This window comes from Aedes aegypti, chromosome 2 (assembly GCF_002204515.2).
Source record: "Aedes aegypti strain LVP_AGWG chromosome 2, AaegL5.0 Primary Assembly, whole genome shotgun sequence".
NCBI lineage: Eukaryota > Metazoa > Arthropoda > Insecta > Diptera > Culicidae > Aedes > Aedes aegypti.
In genome coordinates, this window is record NC_035108.1 from 453,101,649 (window position 1) to 453,115,243 (window position 13,595).

At 36.8% G+C, this 13,595-nt stretch overlaps 3 protein-coding genes across 3 annotated transcripts; 2 read left to right on the plus strand and 1 right to left on the minus strand.

The window, feature by feature from the left end:
* The first annotated feature begins 767 nt into the window (after positions 1–767).
* Positions 768–2,464, plus strand: LOC5564939 (kynurenine formamidase). The gene is made up of 3 exons (XM_001649225.2): positions 768–1,020; positions 1,083–1,398; positions 1,459–2,464. The coding sequence occupies exons 1-3, from the start codon at positions 876–878 to the stop codon at positions 1,913–1,915; spliced, it is 918 nt and encodes a 305-aa protein (XP_001649275.2). The 5' UTR covers positions 768–875; the 3' UTR covers positions 1,916–2,464.
* Positions 2,465–5,634: 3,170 nt separating this feature from the next.
* On the plus strand, positions 5,635–7,720 carry LOC5564941 (probable serine hydrolase). Its single transcript, XM_001649226.2, has 2 exons — positions 5,635–6,451; positions 6,508–7,720. Exons 1-2 carry the CDS (start codon positions 6,434–6,436, stop codon positions 7,423–7,425), a joined length of 936 nt encoding a protein of 311 aa, XP_001649276.1. The 5' UTR covers positions 5,635–6,433; the 3' UTR covers positions 7,426–7,720.
* A 1,666-nt stretch (positions 7,721–9,386) lies between these two features.
* LOC5564934 (probable serine hydrolase) lies at positions 9,387–11,218 on the minus strand. The gene is made up of 3 exons (XM_001649227.2): positions 10,650–11,218; positions 10,434–10,589; positions 9,387–10,339 (listed from the first exon to the last, which is right to left on the minus strand). Exons 2-3 carry the CDS (start codon positions 10,581–10,583, stop codon positions 9,425–9,427), a joined length of 1,065 nt encoding a protein of 354 aa, XP_001649277.2. The 5' UTR covers positions 10,584–10,589; positions 10,650–11,218; the 3' UTR covers positions 9,387–9,424.
* Between the last annotated feature and the right edge of the window lie 2,377 nt (positions 11,219–13,595).

Sequence of the window (13,595 nt, forward strand, 5' to 3'; positions counted from 1 at the left end):
GGCACTTTTTCATCACTCGTGGAGATCTATCTACCCTCAAAATTCTTAAAGTCCGGAACCAAACACCCTGTATATACCATGAAGCTATCCCTTCTGTTTTTGAGTCATTTAAATTTTAAAAAAATAATTGTGAATTCACATTTGTCAAACCGTTAATGCTTTTAAGCTCGTGATTGGAAAAATCACTCAAAAAATGTTGAAATTGAAGCTATGTCTGAAGAACTGTTAAACATTCATTCAAATCGGTTCATGAATAGCCCAGATCTACCCATCGAAATCGAAAAAGTTGCAAATATTTTATCCAACACTATACCAGTTGTACTAGATTTTAACATTTTATTACTAGCAAAACGTAATAGTTGATTAGCCGCGATATTTTTAATGAAAAATATTAACATAGGTAATCATGTATTTCAGTTATGGTTATTTGTCATTTAATTTTGTTTTGTCTTTATAATTAATACCTAGATTTAGAAGATTCCAGCCTGAACAGTTGTTCAACAAATATTTTTCAGTCGTATCCGCAATTAACGAAATTTTATGTACGTTATATATAATGATAGTCACGTATTTTTGAAACACATCCTTTTGATGCCCCAAAAAACATCATATATTCTACAAGCTGATAATATGTACGGCTTCCTTCGCTGTTTTCGACAAACAACATTTGGGCCGAGGAATAGGGTAGAATTGACCATCATAAGCGCATGGACGCAACACCGGCCAACAGTCGTGTTTGTGAACCTCTCACTTCTAGTGACTAATACCTAATACCTTCATCGTTTACTAATGATAAGGTTCTGTTGGTCGCAAAGTTTCAGTGATCACTTCAAAATTGCTGCCTCCAGTGTTACACGGTCGTTCGTCAAGATTAGATGCTACTTGAAATCATAAGCGCTATGACACCAGATAGAGAACAAGTTAATCAATGGGAGAAAGCATACTCTCCGAGTGAATGGAGTACGCGATTTCCCACAGCAGTTGATGTAATTAATTACCACGTCAAATTTGTAACCGATGGTATCGTTGATACGTTCAAGTGGTGTATCGGTCCAAATTATTAATCGATCATTTTATTCCAGTGAGCGATAAAAATCGAAAGGAGCTCAAGTGCGAATTAGACGTAGAATATGGCAACGATGACAGTGAGAAATTTGATATATACGGAGGCGATCTACCGGAAGATGCCCCTTTATTCGTCTACGTGCACGGGGGCTACTGGCAAATGTTGTCCAAAAAAGAATCCGCGTATTGTGCTAAGCCCCTGGTTCAGAAAGGCTATAGAGTGATTGTTCTAGATTACGCCCTATGCCCAAAAGTAACTCTAGAAGACTTGGTTAAACAAGTGCAACGTGCTGGTGAATACATTCTTAACTATGCTGTGGAAAACCATGTCAAGTATACTGATTGGAACTTTAAAATCAATCAAAAAGCGTTAATTAACTCACTATCTTCCAGACATGTTTCATTCGCCGGGCATTCTGCTGGTGCACACCTATTAGCTGCCATGCTTGATCGGAACTTCGTTGCCACCGTGGGAGACGAAATCCACCTCATCAAGCATGTCTATCTCATATCTGGCGTGTTTCGATTGGACGAGCTGCGTTTCACCAAGGCGGTGAACGAGAACAATCTACTGTCTTTGAATGACAAAAACGTTGCGAATCTGTCGCCTCTGAATGGCGATTATCGGCACTTGTTGAGCTGCGGTATGAAGTTTCACGTGTATGTGGCGGAAAATGATAGCGCGGTATTTAAACAAATGTCCGTCGATATGCACGAGCGTTTGAAGAATGCAGGAATTGCAACCTCATTGCATATTTTATCAGATCTGGACCACTTTGATATTGTAGAGAAGCTCTCTGAAAGTAGTTATACGATTACTGAAGAAATAATTAATAATTTAAAATCATGAAAATCAAAACTGATTGAAATATCGGAGTATTTCTGGGAAATGATCTTGTTAAGATTTAACAAATAAATCCATGAAGATTTTACTTTAAAAAAAACCCTAGGAATTTCTTAAACGAAACAATTCTCTTAAAAAAACTTAAGCTGGGGCTGCAATGAAATAAGCTGTGCGGTAAAACATACTACACGTATTGGGTTAAGCACCTATTCACGGTATCTGTAAAAGTCTGCGTTAGTTATTTTATAAACATCCGTACACTTTACTCGTACCTATTAATTACATAAACACATTTTAAATTTTAAAACATTTTAAAATCTACGGTGTTGAACGCTATTTTTAGCAACCTTTCTATCAGAATTTCCATAAAAACCTCTGTCTTAACCGTTCAACATTTTTCGATTTATTCTATTACTTTTGAAAGAATCCTGGAAGAAACGTTAGACAAATTCTTAGATGTTTTCCCAGAGAAATGTATGAGGTAAGACAAAGCAGAATACCAGAGGAATATCTTAAAGAATTTCATCGGAATATAAATTCAACTAATGCAATCAGGCACTTCGTGTATTGTTCCAAATATTTTTTTCAGAAAGTCATCCAGAGTTTCTTTAATTAAAATAATGATTGTCATCAGAGATTTTCGTTTCACTAATGAAACCAGGGTGATTTCTAACAATTTTCAGGACTCAATCCTTTGAAGATTATTCGTTACATTTCTCAAGGAAGTCCTCAGTCCTCCATGAATGTATACAATGAACGATCTATGGATTTTTAGGATTACCGTAATCCGGGGGCCAATTGATCACAGGAGCGCATTTGATCAGGTCGGTTCAAAAGACATTCCCTCCTAAGGATGCTGAAGGTTTTGTTTGCACCACAGACATTCCATGTTTTCTAGTTTACAGATGTCTAATCATGATTTTGAACTATTTAATTTTTATTAGGGTCAGTTTTTCATAGCAATAATCACTTTTTTTAAGGTCTAAGCAATACGTACACACTTAATTTATTTTGCCGAGGCCGGCAAAAATAATCGCCGAGAACCCAACAGCTGAGATTTCGTCAAAAGTTCAAAGAGCCGATTGTGCTGTAAAATGTTAAATCAATCCAGCTGTCAAAATCTGACGAAGAGATCGGTAATCCATTGCCGAAATTTTCGACACACTAGTACCGAAATTCGGTAAATCATTTTTTTCTTGGTTGGAAGAAGAATAAGAAGAAGAAAAAAACTACACAAATTTCAAAAACAAAAACAAATTTATTTAACTAAATACATTATTGCATTTCAAAAAAGAAGAGCTACCGCAACTGTAAGTGTTCAATTTTTCACTGAATTTGAAAGAATATTGTGCATTTACGTTTGAAGCAAATATTAAAGCAGCACGATTATTTTTGCTTCACTTCATTGCGAGGAGTAGAAGAAGCTGTTGGGTTCTCGGCGATTATTTTTGCCGACCTCGGCAAAATAAATTAAGTGTGTAAGAGTTAGATGTTAGTCCCAAATTTCTGACGGGAAGGAGGCAACCCTCATACAATAGTCTAGGACTGTACCACCTACGAATTTGTGCGAAATTCTTAAGGTGATTATAAAACGAAGCCAGACTTTGAATTTTCAAGTGCACAAAACGAGAGAATTTGACAACAGTTCGCGTTGAAAACCAATCAAATTGCTTGCTTGCTGGTGGTGACCAATGGGATAGATTTTCAACGCGGTACGCTGTTTGGCTCTCAAGTCTTGTGCTCTTGAAAATTTGAGGTGTGACTTCGTTCTATAATCACCTTAATGCTAATGCTAATGCTTATGCTAACTCTTTAAGAAATTTCTTGAGGTTTTCAAGTAAAACCTTTAAAGGAATATCACGAAGGTTTTTTTATCGATGCTTAGAAGAGCCTCATTAGGAGTTATTCCTGGAAAACATGCTGGATGAATTTCTCCTGCATGTTTCCTTAAAGTAGGGGTTTTCAGCCATTTTGAATTTTTACACGCTTAAATTGAGTGTTGTTTGCCGTATATTTCTGTTGATTGTCTGTATCATTTTGCTGAATTTCAGCATTTTTTGCCAGCTTTCTTTGGTTTGCTGAACGCCTGAAGCGTTTTTCAGCAAAATATTGATGAATGGGTTTGTTGTGTATAATTCTACGAAAATCGTGAAGTAAAATTTATGCTGGTCAATCTAAAATTATTTTGATTTTATTTTTAAATGTAAATTCAAATTATTTGATTGGGCAAACTTTTGCAGGCATCTATATGAAACTATATTTGATTTTTTGTCAAATATTTCAAAATTCGTAGCTTGAAGTCGGCAAATTTGCTTTGATTGCGAGTTTCTGTAGCGAAATATTTTTTAAGCCTTCATTAATTTGTCTGAATGGGTTAACTACAAGTTTAACACTCTAGCATATATTCTTGATTTTGATAGAAACGCGTGAAATATTCTTAATTTTGTATCATTGTGTCAAATTTTCGTTTATTATCGAAGATTTTTTTTTCAACGAGGATAAGTATCTCCCCAACTAAACTTTCCCACCCTGAAAGTTTCAAAATATTCTGTTGGGGAAAATTCGATTTTTTTAAGCTAAGGAATTGTTTTTGCAGCTAAAACTGTCCCATACATAATGTATGGGAAAATTTTCACCGACAGAAAAATTTCACCTTCCAATGCAAAACGTTCACCATAAAAATACAGGTACATGAAATTGCAATGATCGAAATTTTGATCCCATTGGTATGAGGCTTGTAAAAATTGTGTTTCATCATGCACCATAACGTCAAAAACATCATAAGATGAAGATGAATTTAAACTACCTCAAGATCACAAATCTAGAGAACAATACAGTGCACAGTATTTCGATAGGCCAAGAAAACACCATTCCATAAAAATCACGTTTATGAGTGCTACTGTAATCACGTTTAAGAGTGCTACTGTAACATTTTGACTAGGGAAAGTTATGGTCATAGTGGTTCCTTATTTGGCCATATGTGAAATTTCGATGACTTTCACATTTTTAATCTTTTTGAATGTTTTAACATCAAGAAATATCCTATATCTTACTGCTAAAACACACAAAACTTTTCAAAATGTGGAGACATTTAAGTTATCACGTATGGCGAAATAGGGAACCACTATGTCCATAACTGGTACACCTACCCGAATTGATCAAATTTTTGGCACTGTCGATTGTTTCGTTTTTTTTTTTTTAATTTTAACTCTTGGAAATTCTAGATCTGACAATTATTTAAACTACACTTGTTTAAAAAAAAATATGGAAGGTATTATTAGGGTATGCTTAAAAAACTACTAATTGAACTTTAACACTTCACTTCACTTTTTTCAAAAAGTTTAAATATTTCAAGGCATTGGAATGTCATCAAACAATTCTTCATGCTATTTCCATTAAAAAATGACCCAAAACGTTAACCGAACCTGTTATCCCGCCCAGAGATATTGAACTTAATCGCTAAGATATCGACAAAATGATTTTCGACAAAGAAGGAAATAGATGCGCATACAAACAATCTTGATAATTCTTATTCTTCTTTCTGGATTATGTCCCAACTGGGATAGTGCCTGTTTCACAGCTTAGTGTTCTATGAGCACTTTTACAGGTATTATCTGAGAGCTATTGTTCCGATTGATCATTTTTGCATTCGTATATCGTGTGGAAAACACGAAGCTACTATATGGCTTGGGAATTCGAGAAATTTACTCTACGATGGAATTCGATGCCATGACCATCAGCTTGATCTTTCTGAATAGTTACGCGTCTACTGACGGCTATATGGGTCCTTATCCTGATAAAGAAAGGACAAATTAAAGCTGGAAGCCATAATATATTAAACACACGAATGGTGCAAGATCGGTGATTGATCAAATTTTTGTCATCTAAATCTTGGAGATTTGTTTTTTTTTTATTTTCAATGTCTGTCATCCCCGTAAATTGACAGAAGTTCCCCTAAGTGGCTTTAGTTTTTATCGAATGATTTTATTAAGCCAAGTCTGTTTAAGTTTAAGAAAATAGAGAAATTTCACACCAAATTTGCCCAATTTGAAAGGATAAAAATGACGTGTCTTATACCGATTACATGTTCACGGATCTCCGACAAAGGACAAAAATTCCAACGTTCCATAGTATTTTTGACATCAGTTTGTTTTTTCCGTACAAAACTAAAAAACAAGATTTCAACTTAATTATCACCGCACAAAATTTACGAAACACCTTCTCATTTTCACTGACTACGAAAAAGGCTGTATCAGTTGTACGATAAATTCAGCAATTAGAATCCAACTTGTAGGAAAACAATTCACAACCGAGGGTAATCAAAGTTTATGAGCAATTTTCTTCATTACGCAAAGCAGTTGAGTGCGCTGCGCTGGGAGAGACACGAATGCCAGTGAACCCTACTAGATCCGATTTCGATAATCTTTTCTCCACGGAAGTGCGCCGTGTCGTCAAATATGAATGCAACGCCATGTGAGTCAGTAGTAACATTTGAGCTTTCTGGGAGAGCTAAACTACTTGATCATGACGACCGACCGAACCGTAAGCATTTCTTATATTTACTTCAATCGAATTATTTGAGAAAAATTGTCTTACAGCAATATTATGAAGTCAACATCCCCGTTCCGTTTGGAATTATCGCTGGAAAATGGTATGGTTCTAAAGATGTGCGACCAATTCTGTTCATCCATGGATTCAACGATAATTGCGGAACCTTCGATCGCTTAATTCCTCTACTGCCATCACGTGGTAGTTACTTAGCCATTGATCTGCCAGGGTGTGGACTATCGTCTAGGACTCCTAACGGAATGATGTATCACGTGTCTGATCTGGTTCTGGTTATACTTTGGATTATGAAAACTTATCAATGGTCAAAAGTATCATTGGTAGGGCACTCCATGGGAGCTATGGCTTGCTATTGCTTCATAGGATTTTTCCCAGCAAAAGTCGATTTGTTCATTGCGATGGACGCACTGCAGCTTTCCCACTTCGAACAGATTCTAGACCAACAAGCTTACTTCTTCACTCGATCAATGCAAGCGAACGAGGATAATGTGAACAACGTTTCGACAAGTGAATACACTTACGAGCAGTTGATCGAAAAGGTCCATAACTTACCGTCCTGTACTATCCCGAAGGAGCTTTGTCCCTGTATTCTCCGGAGGAACATTAGCAAATCGAAAACGTTACCCGAGAGTTACTGTTTTCACTACGACAGCCGAACAAAGTATCCCTACATCATGGGATGGTCGAAGGAAGCAAGTGCGATGACTGCCAAACGAATCAAGTTCCCGGTGTTGATAATTAGAGCGAATGATTCCCTGTTCTACGGTGATGAAGAGGAGTTTTTCTGCTTGGTGGAAACGTTGAAGCAGAACAATACCCATACGAAGCTGGTACACACGCCAGGAGGGCATTACTTCCACCTGATAGTCGCCGAGCGGATTGCAACCGAAATCGAAATGTTCCTGGGTGAGATTGGATATTATGACAAGGCAGTTCAGAGTAAAATGTGATTTTTTTGGCGAAGTGTGAAATTTAGATATGCTGGAATTTTTATTGAAATGATCAATAAATTAACTACACCACAATATGGCCTACAATAGATCGCAAGAAATTTTTTTCAGTGTTACATTTCGTTAGGACGTGATATGTATTATGTATATCATTTATCAAAAATCCTCTTTTTATTCGAATTGGGTGCCAATTGCTACAAAGCCTGCTAGTGTTCTATGAGCTCGTTTACAGCTATGTCCATTGAGAGATTTCATTATAAAATTGGGGTTGGGGGTGTTTCCGTACAATTTCATAGTTCCAATAAAAATTTCCCTAAGAGGTTGAGTTTAAATATCTTCAGCTTTAAAGGGACACATCTTGAAATCCAAAGCCAATATTGAGCATGAGCATAGATGACCGTACAATTCGTAGTTGCTACTCCGTGATTGACCAAAGCAATCGAAGTTGCACAGAGATTTAATGAATGGGGCTTGGGATTAGCTAACCATTCTCAATGTGCACAAATCAAGAGCTCAAAATTTGAAATTCAATAAGCCAGCCACGTCCTTACGATCATCGGGGGAAGGGAAGGGATGTTAGTTAGAAAACCATTGTTACTATAGACCGAAGATCTCCACAGTTGTCATGGGGGAGGGTATTTATTGAATTTGAAGGACTGACCATCGCAAGTTTTGATAGAGGCGCAGACGAAAAATGTTTTGATTGGAAATATTATGTGTGACAATAAGAACATATTCTACAATTACTAGGGTAAAAGCACCGGTTTTGGCCAGCCTAAGAGAAAATGTCAATAAAAATTAAATGGGAAGCCGTATTTATACTACATTTATGTCAAATGTAACCTTCCAATCCATATTATGTGTGTAAAATATCAAAACTTAGCCAGTTTCGGCCAGAGATTTAACTTCGGTTCCTAAATTGGCCAATTGCATTGATTTCTCATGAGAGTGGCCAAATTAGGAGTGCCCTGGCCAAATTAGGCGTATGGGAGTTAAAATTATAAGAAAAATTAATTGTTTTTCTTATGTTTTGAAACAATTTGGACGAGTAAATGAATGTAGCTCTATCATATGAATGTGATCTAATGAACACAAGAGGTTTCATGTTGATTGGCTATGTAAAACGGTATATAATCCACTATGGCTACAACTGGCGTATGGCCAAAACCGGTGCTTCTACCCTAAACAAAAAAATCCCTGATTACGCCCGAGATTCCCTGACAATTTCAGGTTTTTTCAGCTTGAATAAAATTCCATGATAATTCCAGGTTTTACAGGTAGTAGACACCTATGCGATTTCTATGCTCATTTACCGATTTAATCGCATTATTTAGGGTCATACTGTAAACAAAAACTGTCGAGAGTTGCTCTTTAGGAGATTCTTGAGGAATTAATTTTGGTTTGGGGTCGATTAATACCTATGTTGCAAAATAATAGCATTTAAATCACAAATGTATGGATAAATCCCTAATTTCGAGGATCTAAAAGAATATCTCTTTAAATTTCAGGAGAAATTTTTGAAGGAGTTTGAATTTTTGAGAAATTCCTAAAAAGCGACACATCCTCAAAAGAACAAATAGTACTGTTTAAATGTTGTAAGTATTTTTTCACTGGACTATTAGTTTACGGATTCTTTAACATTGAAAATTAAAATTTATAAATACTGCTGATTGTGTACAGCGATTCACAAAATAAAAAATCAGTAAGAAATCATGCAAACTATGATCCGTCACCACCCCGATAATTGCGACTGGCATTATTTTTTGGAAACAAAAGTTTTTTTTCACCTCCCTAGGCTTATATGAAAAATCCTAACTACGCCAATACCAATTGTTCTTTTTTCGTATGTTATGTCGTATGGGAAAAATAGAGGTATTCCATGCTGTGGGAAGAGGGTATCAAAGGCTCTCAAATGAACGCAACATTGCATCCAAAACTATCATAATGTTAAATAACACAACTTTGAAGTTTTATTAAAAGAGATTTTTATTGAGAAAGCCTACTCCGAACCCAACGGATCGCGTTTCCAATGCTTGCACAAAAATTTCGAAATTATCGGAACAACCTTTTCCGGCTCTGTTAGGTGCATGTGATGCGTGCTGTCCACAAAGTGCAACTCAAAGAGCGGATTATTTTGCTTTACAAGCTCGACAAACTCGTCGAAATATTTCCTATCCTCGTAGTAGGACGAATGCTTCGCTTTGAGAAACAGATACGGCATCATCATCCTTTTGGCGAGCTCCAAATTCACATCCTGACCCCATCCAACTCCCACGCTGTATTTTAGTCTGCTGTCGCGGGTAAAGTAGAATTTGTCTGGATGCGTGGCGGATTTCTGTATGTTTCGGTTTAGCAGGTAAGGGGCTGCTTGCTTAGAGACAGACTTGTGTGATCCCAGATGAAGACGATTGACTAGTTCTTCGTACGGATAGCTAGGAGGTTCCGTTTTTTGACGATTCCGAATATCTGCAGTCAACATCTGTGGTATCCGTTTCTGCAAACGTGGTCCAAGCTTGTCAGGATCGCTAATGTGTGGCTTTAGGGCATCCAGACCAATGTTGAAATCTACCATATCCGGAAAAACTGACGAGAATATGAAGCTAACGAGTGATCCCATCGAGTGCGCCATAAACGAAATCTTCTTCCATTGATAATGTTGCATAACCATTTTTAGCATGTAAACGCTATCCAGCGTGTGGTAAGTCATTCCATCGGGAATTCGAGATGACAACCCATGACCGGGGAAATCCAAGGCAAGGAAGCTCATATGATGAGGCAGGAGCGGTATCAGTCTGTCGAAGGTTCCGGCATTGTCTTGCCAGCCATGCAACGAAACAATAGGACGAACGTCTTTTGGACCCCACCATTTGCCCGCAATTTCCCCATATGGTACCGGAACACGAACTTCCTCGACCTGTTATGATGATGAAATGGTATAGATATTATTTCATTGGACTTTGGACCATGACCTACAAGCAGCTCGATGTGACGTATGCATACTTACGTACCTCTCGTTTCACTATGTAACGTGATTCTTCATTGATTTTGTTATCATGCAAAAATCGCTGACTAATGATTATTCCAGCTGATCCTCGATGGGCTCTGAGCATTCGACCGAAAACGGCAACATTGGGCAGGAGAGATGAAACTTTCGTCATTTTGTTCTACGAAAGAAAATTATATACAAACGAACACTGATCTCGCGAGGAACTAACTTAACTTACCTATTATGATTCCGAAATAGTAGACGGAAGTTAGACGATAGCAGCGATTTCTTATCTTTCTTATCACTAATAAATTTCAATTACCATGTGCAAGCAGGTTGAGACTCTTTCGTGATGTGCGCACATTAATCAAATGACAAATTGTTGAATTATAACTATGCAGTTCAATGATTGGAATCGACACTTTCACAGCACTGAAATTGTCTGAGAGATATACCTACGGTCGATCTCCGTTCGGCGGTATGAGATTCGCGAAACTTTGAAAGAGCTCACAATGACGATACTCAGCGATGAGCCGTATGGTTGTATTTGACAGTTGCTCTTTAGCTCACGACGTCCAACACAATCAAAGCAAGCACGTGAATTATAAACTAGAGGCTCTTAGAAATCGTTCACGCGATGGAGTAATAGCACATTAGTGCACGACGCACCTTAAACAAAATTTATCTGTTTGTTCCAAAGTGTAATATTCGCACAAATAAAGGAAACTCACTCAAAGGGTTCAATATTAAGTTGTTTAAAATAATACGATTATTATATGAATGTATTGCGCATTTCTTTCACCACTTTTTATGCGGAAACGCTAATAAAAGTGCACAATTGCATCAATTCGGGTAGGTGTCTTCGGGGGACTTATTCTTCGTGCTCAAAGAATCAGTGCTCTAAAGACACCAACAGGATTCAATGCAATCCCGCACTTTTATTCACACTTTCGCACCTATGAGGCCGCACTTCGCAGTCCAGTAGTGAAATAAATACACAATATATTTCTTCCTCTTCTGATATTACATTCCTATTGACTTCAAAGTCTGCCTTCCAAGTGCCCTATAAACGGAACCATAACATATTGTATTATTATTATTTATCTTTGTGGAGTAAATTATACTATAAAATTTGAAAAATAAAGTACAATTTATTACATACTTACAAGATATTAGAAATCAATGCACATACCCGGCTAGCTATGAGAGACCCCTAATGGGCAAAAGAAATACGAAACAGCATGGTCGCTGAAACGTTTGTGTGTATGGGAAAATGAACTTCACATATGACTTTGACAATACGAACATGCTGAGCTGTAGTATTTATGCACATTTACAGTTGTATATGATAACAGAGACGTTATATTTATGCGATTCATGAAATACACACAGTTCGATCTCTTCATTGCTGCTTCCGAATTGAAAGAGCTGAAATAAGATTAGTTGTGGCAAATTTGCCATAAAAGATTATAGACAAGTTTTAAAAAGCAGAAAATTATACACGTTGTGTATGGCATTCCAGAAATTGATTTCCTTGAGGAACCGACGCGTGGCCATAACCCACGTAAATATCTCATGCTACAGATTTTGCCTTATGGTCGGCTACTCGCTTTTCGAAACAATACTTTGATGAGAGTCTGTTGTGAAAAACAATAAACAAATTGGTGCCACCGTTTTTAAGTTATGAGCCCTCATGTTTCTGGTACCACTCCGCTCAAAAAGTCTTGAAATCCTCAAAAACATCATATTATAGATTTGAGATTTCTTGGAACAGCTCAACCGATTTGTATGATTTTTTTCAGATCAGCTCCTTATTCCTTGACATTGCATAGCCCACATTTTTTTTTCTGATAGATTGACAGAAAACAGAATGGCGGCCAAAGAAATTTTGTATGGGATGTGTCGGTCCCCAAAGGAATATCGAAATATCTTCCAAACCAGATGACCGATGATCAATACAGATTCTGAAAATGTAAGAGTTTTTTAAGAACTGGTGTAAAAATATTAAGAAAATTATGTCACGCTTCAAGGGAGGAAGAGGGGGTCATGCCAAACGTGACAAGCCTGACAAAATGTTGAGTGTTCGCATAAAAAAAGCGTGACAAAGAGGGCAAGGGGTGAGTGGTTCAAAAAAGGTTAAATTATATGTGCACCATCCTTAAGGAACAAAAAAGGTATTCTCGATTATTTTTTTGTGATGAAGCTGCCGGTAGAGTGGTTAATCATTACTCAGAAATGTTATCGAGATGATGGATTAACGATTGATTTTAATGGGAAATCAATGTAAACCAATATTATAGGAACAGAAGTTAGCAAACACCACTATTACTAAAACATGTTCCAGTACTGGAGGAACGGTTTTTTTTTAAGATTAAGTGATTTCCGTTAACCATGGCCGTGCGGTTGGTGTTACCAAGCATTTAGCCACATCGAGTGCAGGAGTATGACTAGACGTTGCATGCTAGTCCGTTGTCTAATGTGGTGCTTCCTTCAAAGGACATAATCGTACGCTGTTGTTGACGATTTTTGATTCCCTAACTCTTTACTATTGCCTCTAACACTGGCACAGACGCCCTATCACGATGATTTATCCATTAAAATGGAAATATTTTACATTCATAGAAAAACTGATTGAAATAATCTTCAATCAATTAGTTTACTACAGTGCCTGTTCGTTGGTCCATTACAGTTGGAACGGCTTGTTTTTGGCATAAAAATGTCAAAGCTGCACAGAAAAAATATATTTAATTTTCAATGTGATGTAAACTGAAGTCTACTGTAAAAATAAATCGAATTCGTGTGTTGTTACAGCATCATGTAAATTTAAATGAATAAACATTCAATTTTCATCTAAAAATGGTTGAATATTACATGATCGTGTGAATTTAAAGTGAATTTGATTAAAAAATAATGGATTGATCGTTGAAATTTAGGTTTATTTTGATGCTCCAAATATGTCCATGAAAATAAACTTAAATTTACAACATATTTTTAGCTGTGTGGATATCGTAAGATTAATACATACAATATTGCTATTACTTTACCGTTCGATTTTAGCACGGTTCGATTTCGGCAACTGAACCGTTCGATTTTGGCAACAGTGTGGAACAGTGTTTCTTGTAAATGCATCTACTGACATATTATGATTAGTTTATTTCATTATCGAATACTCAATACAAGTAAA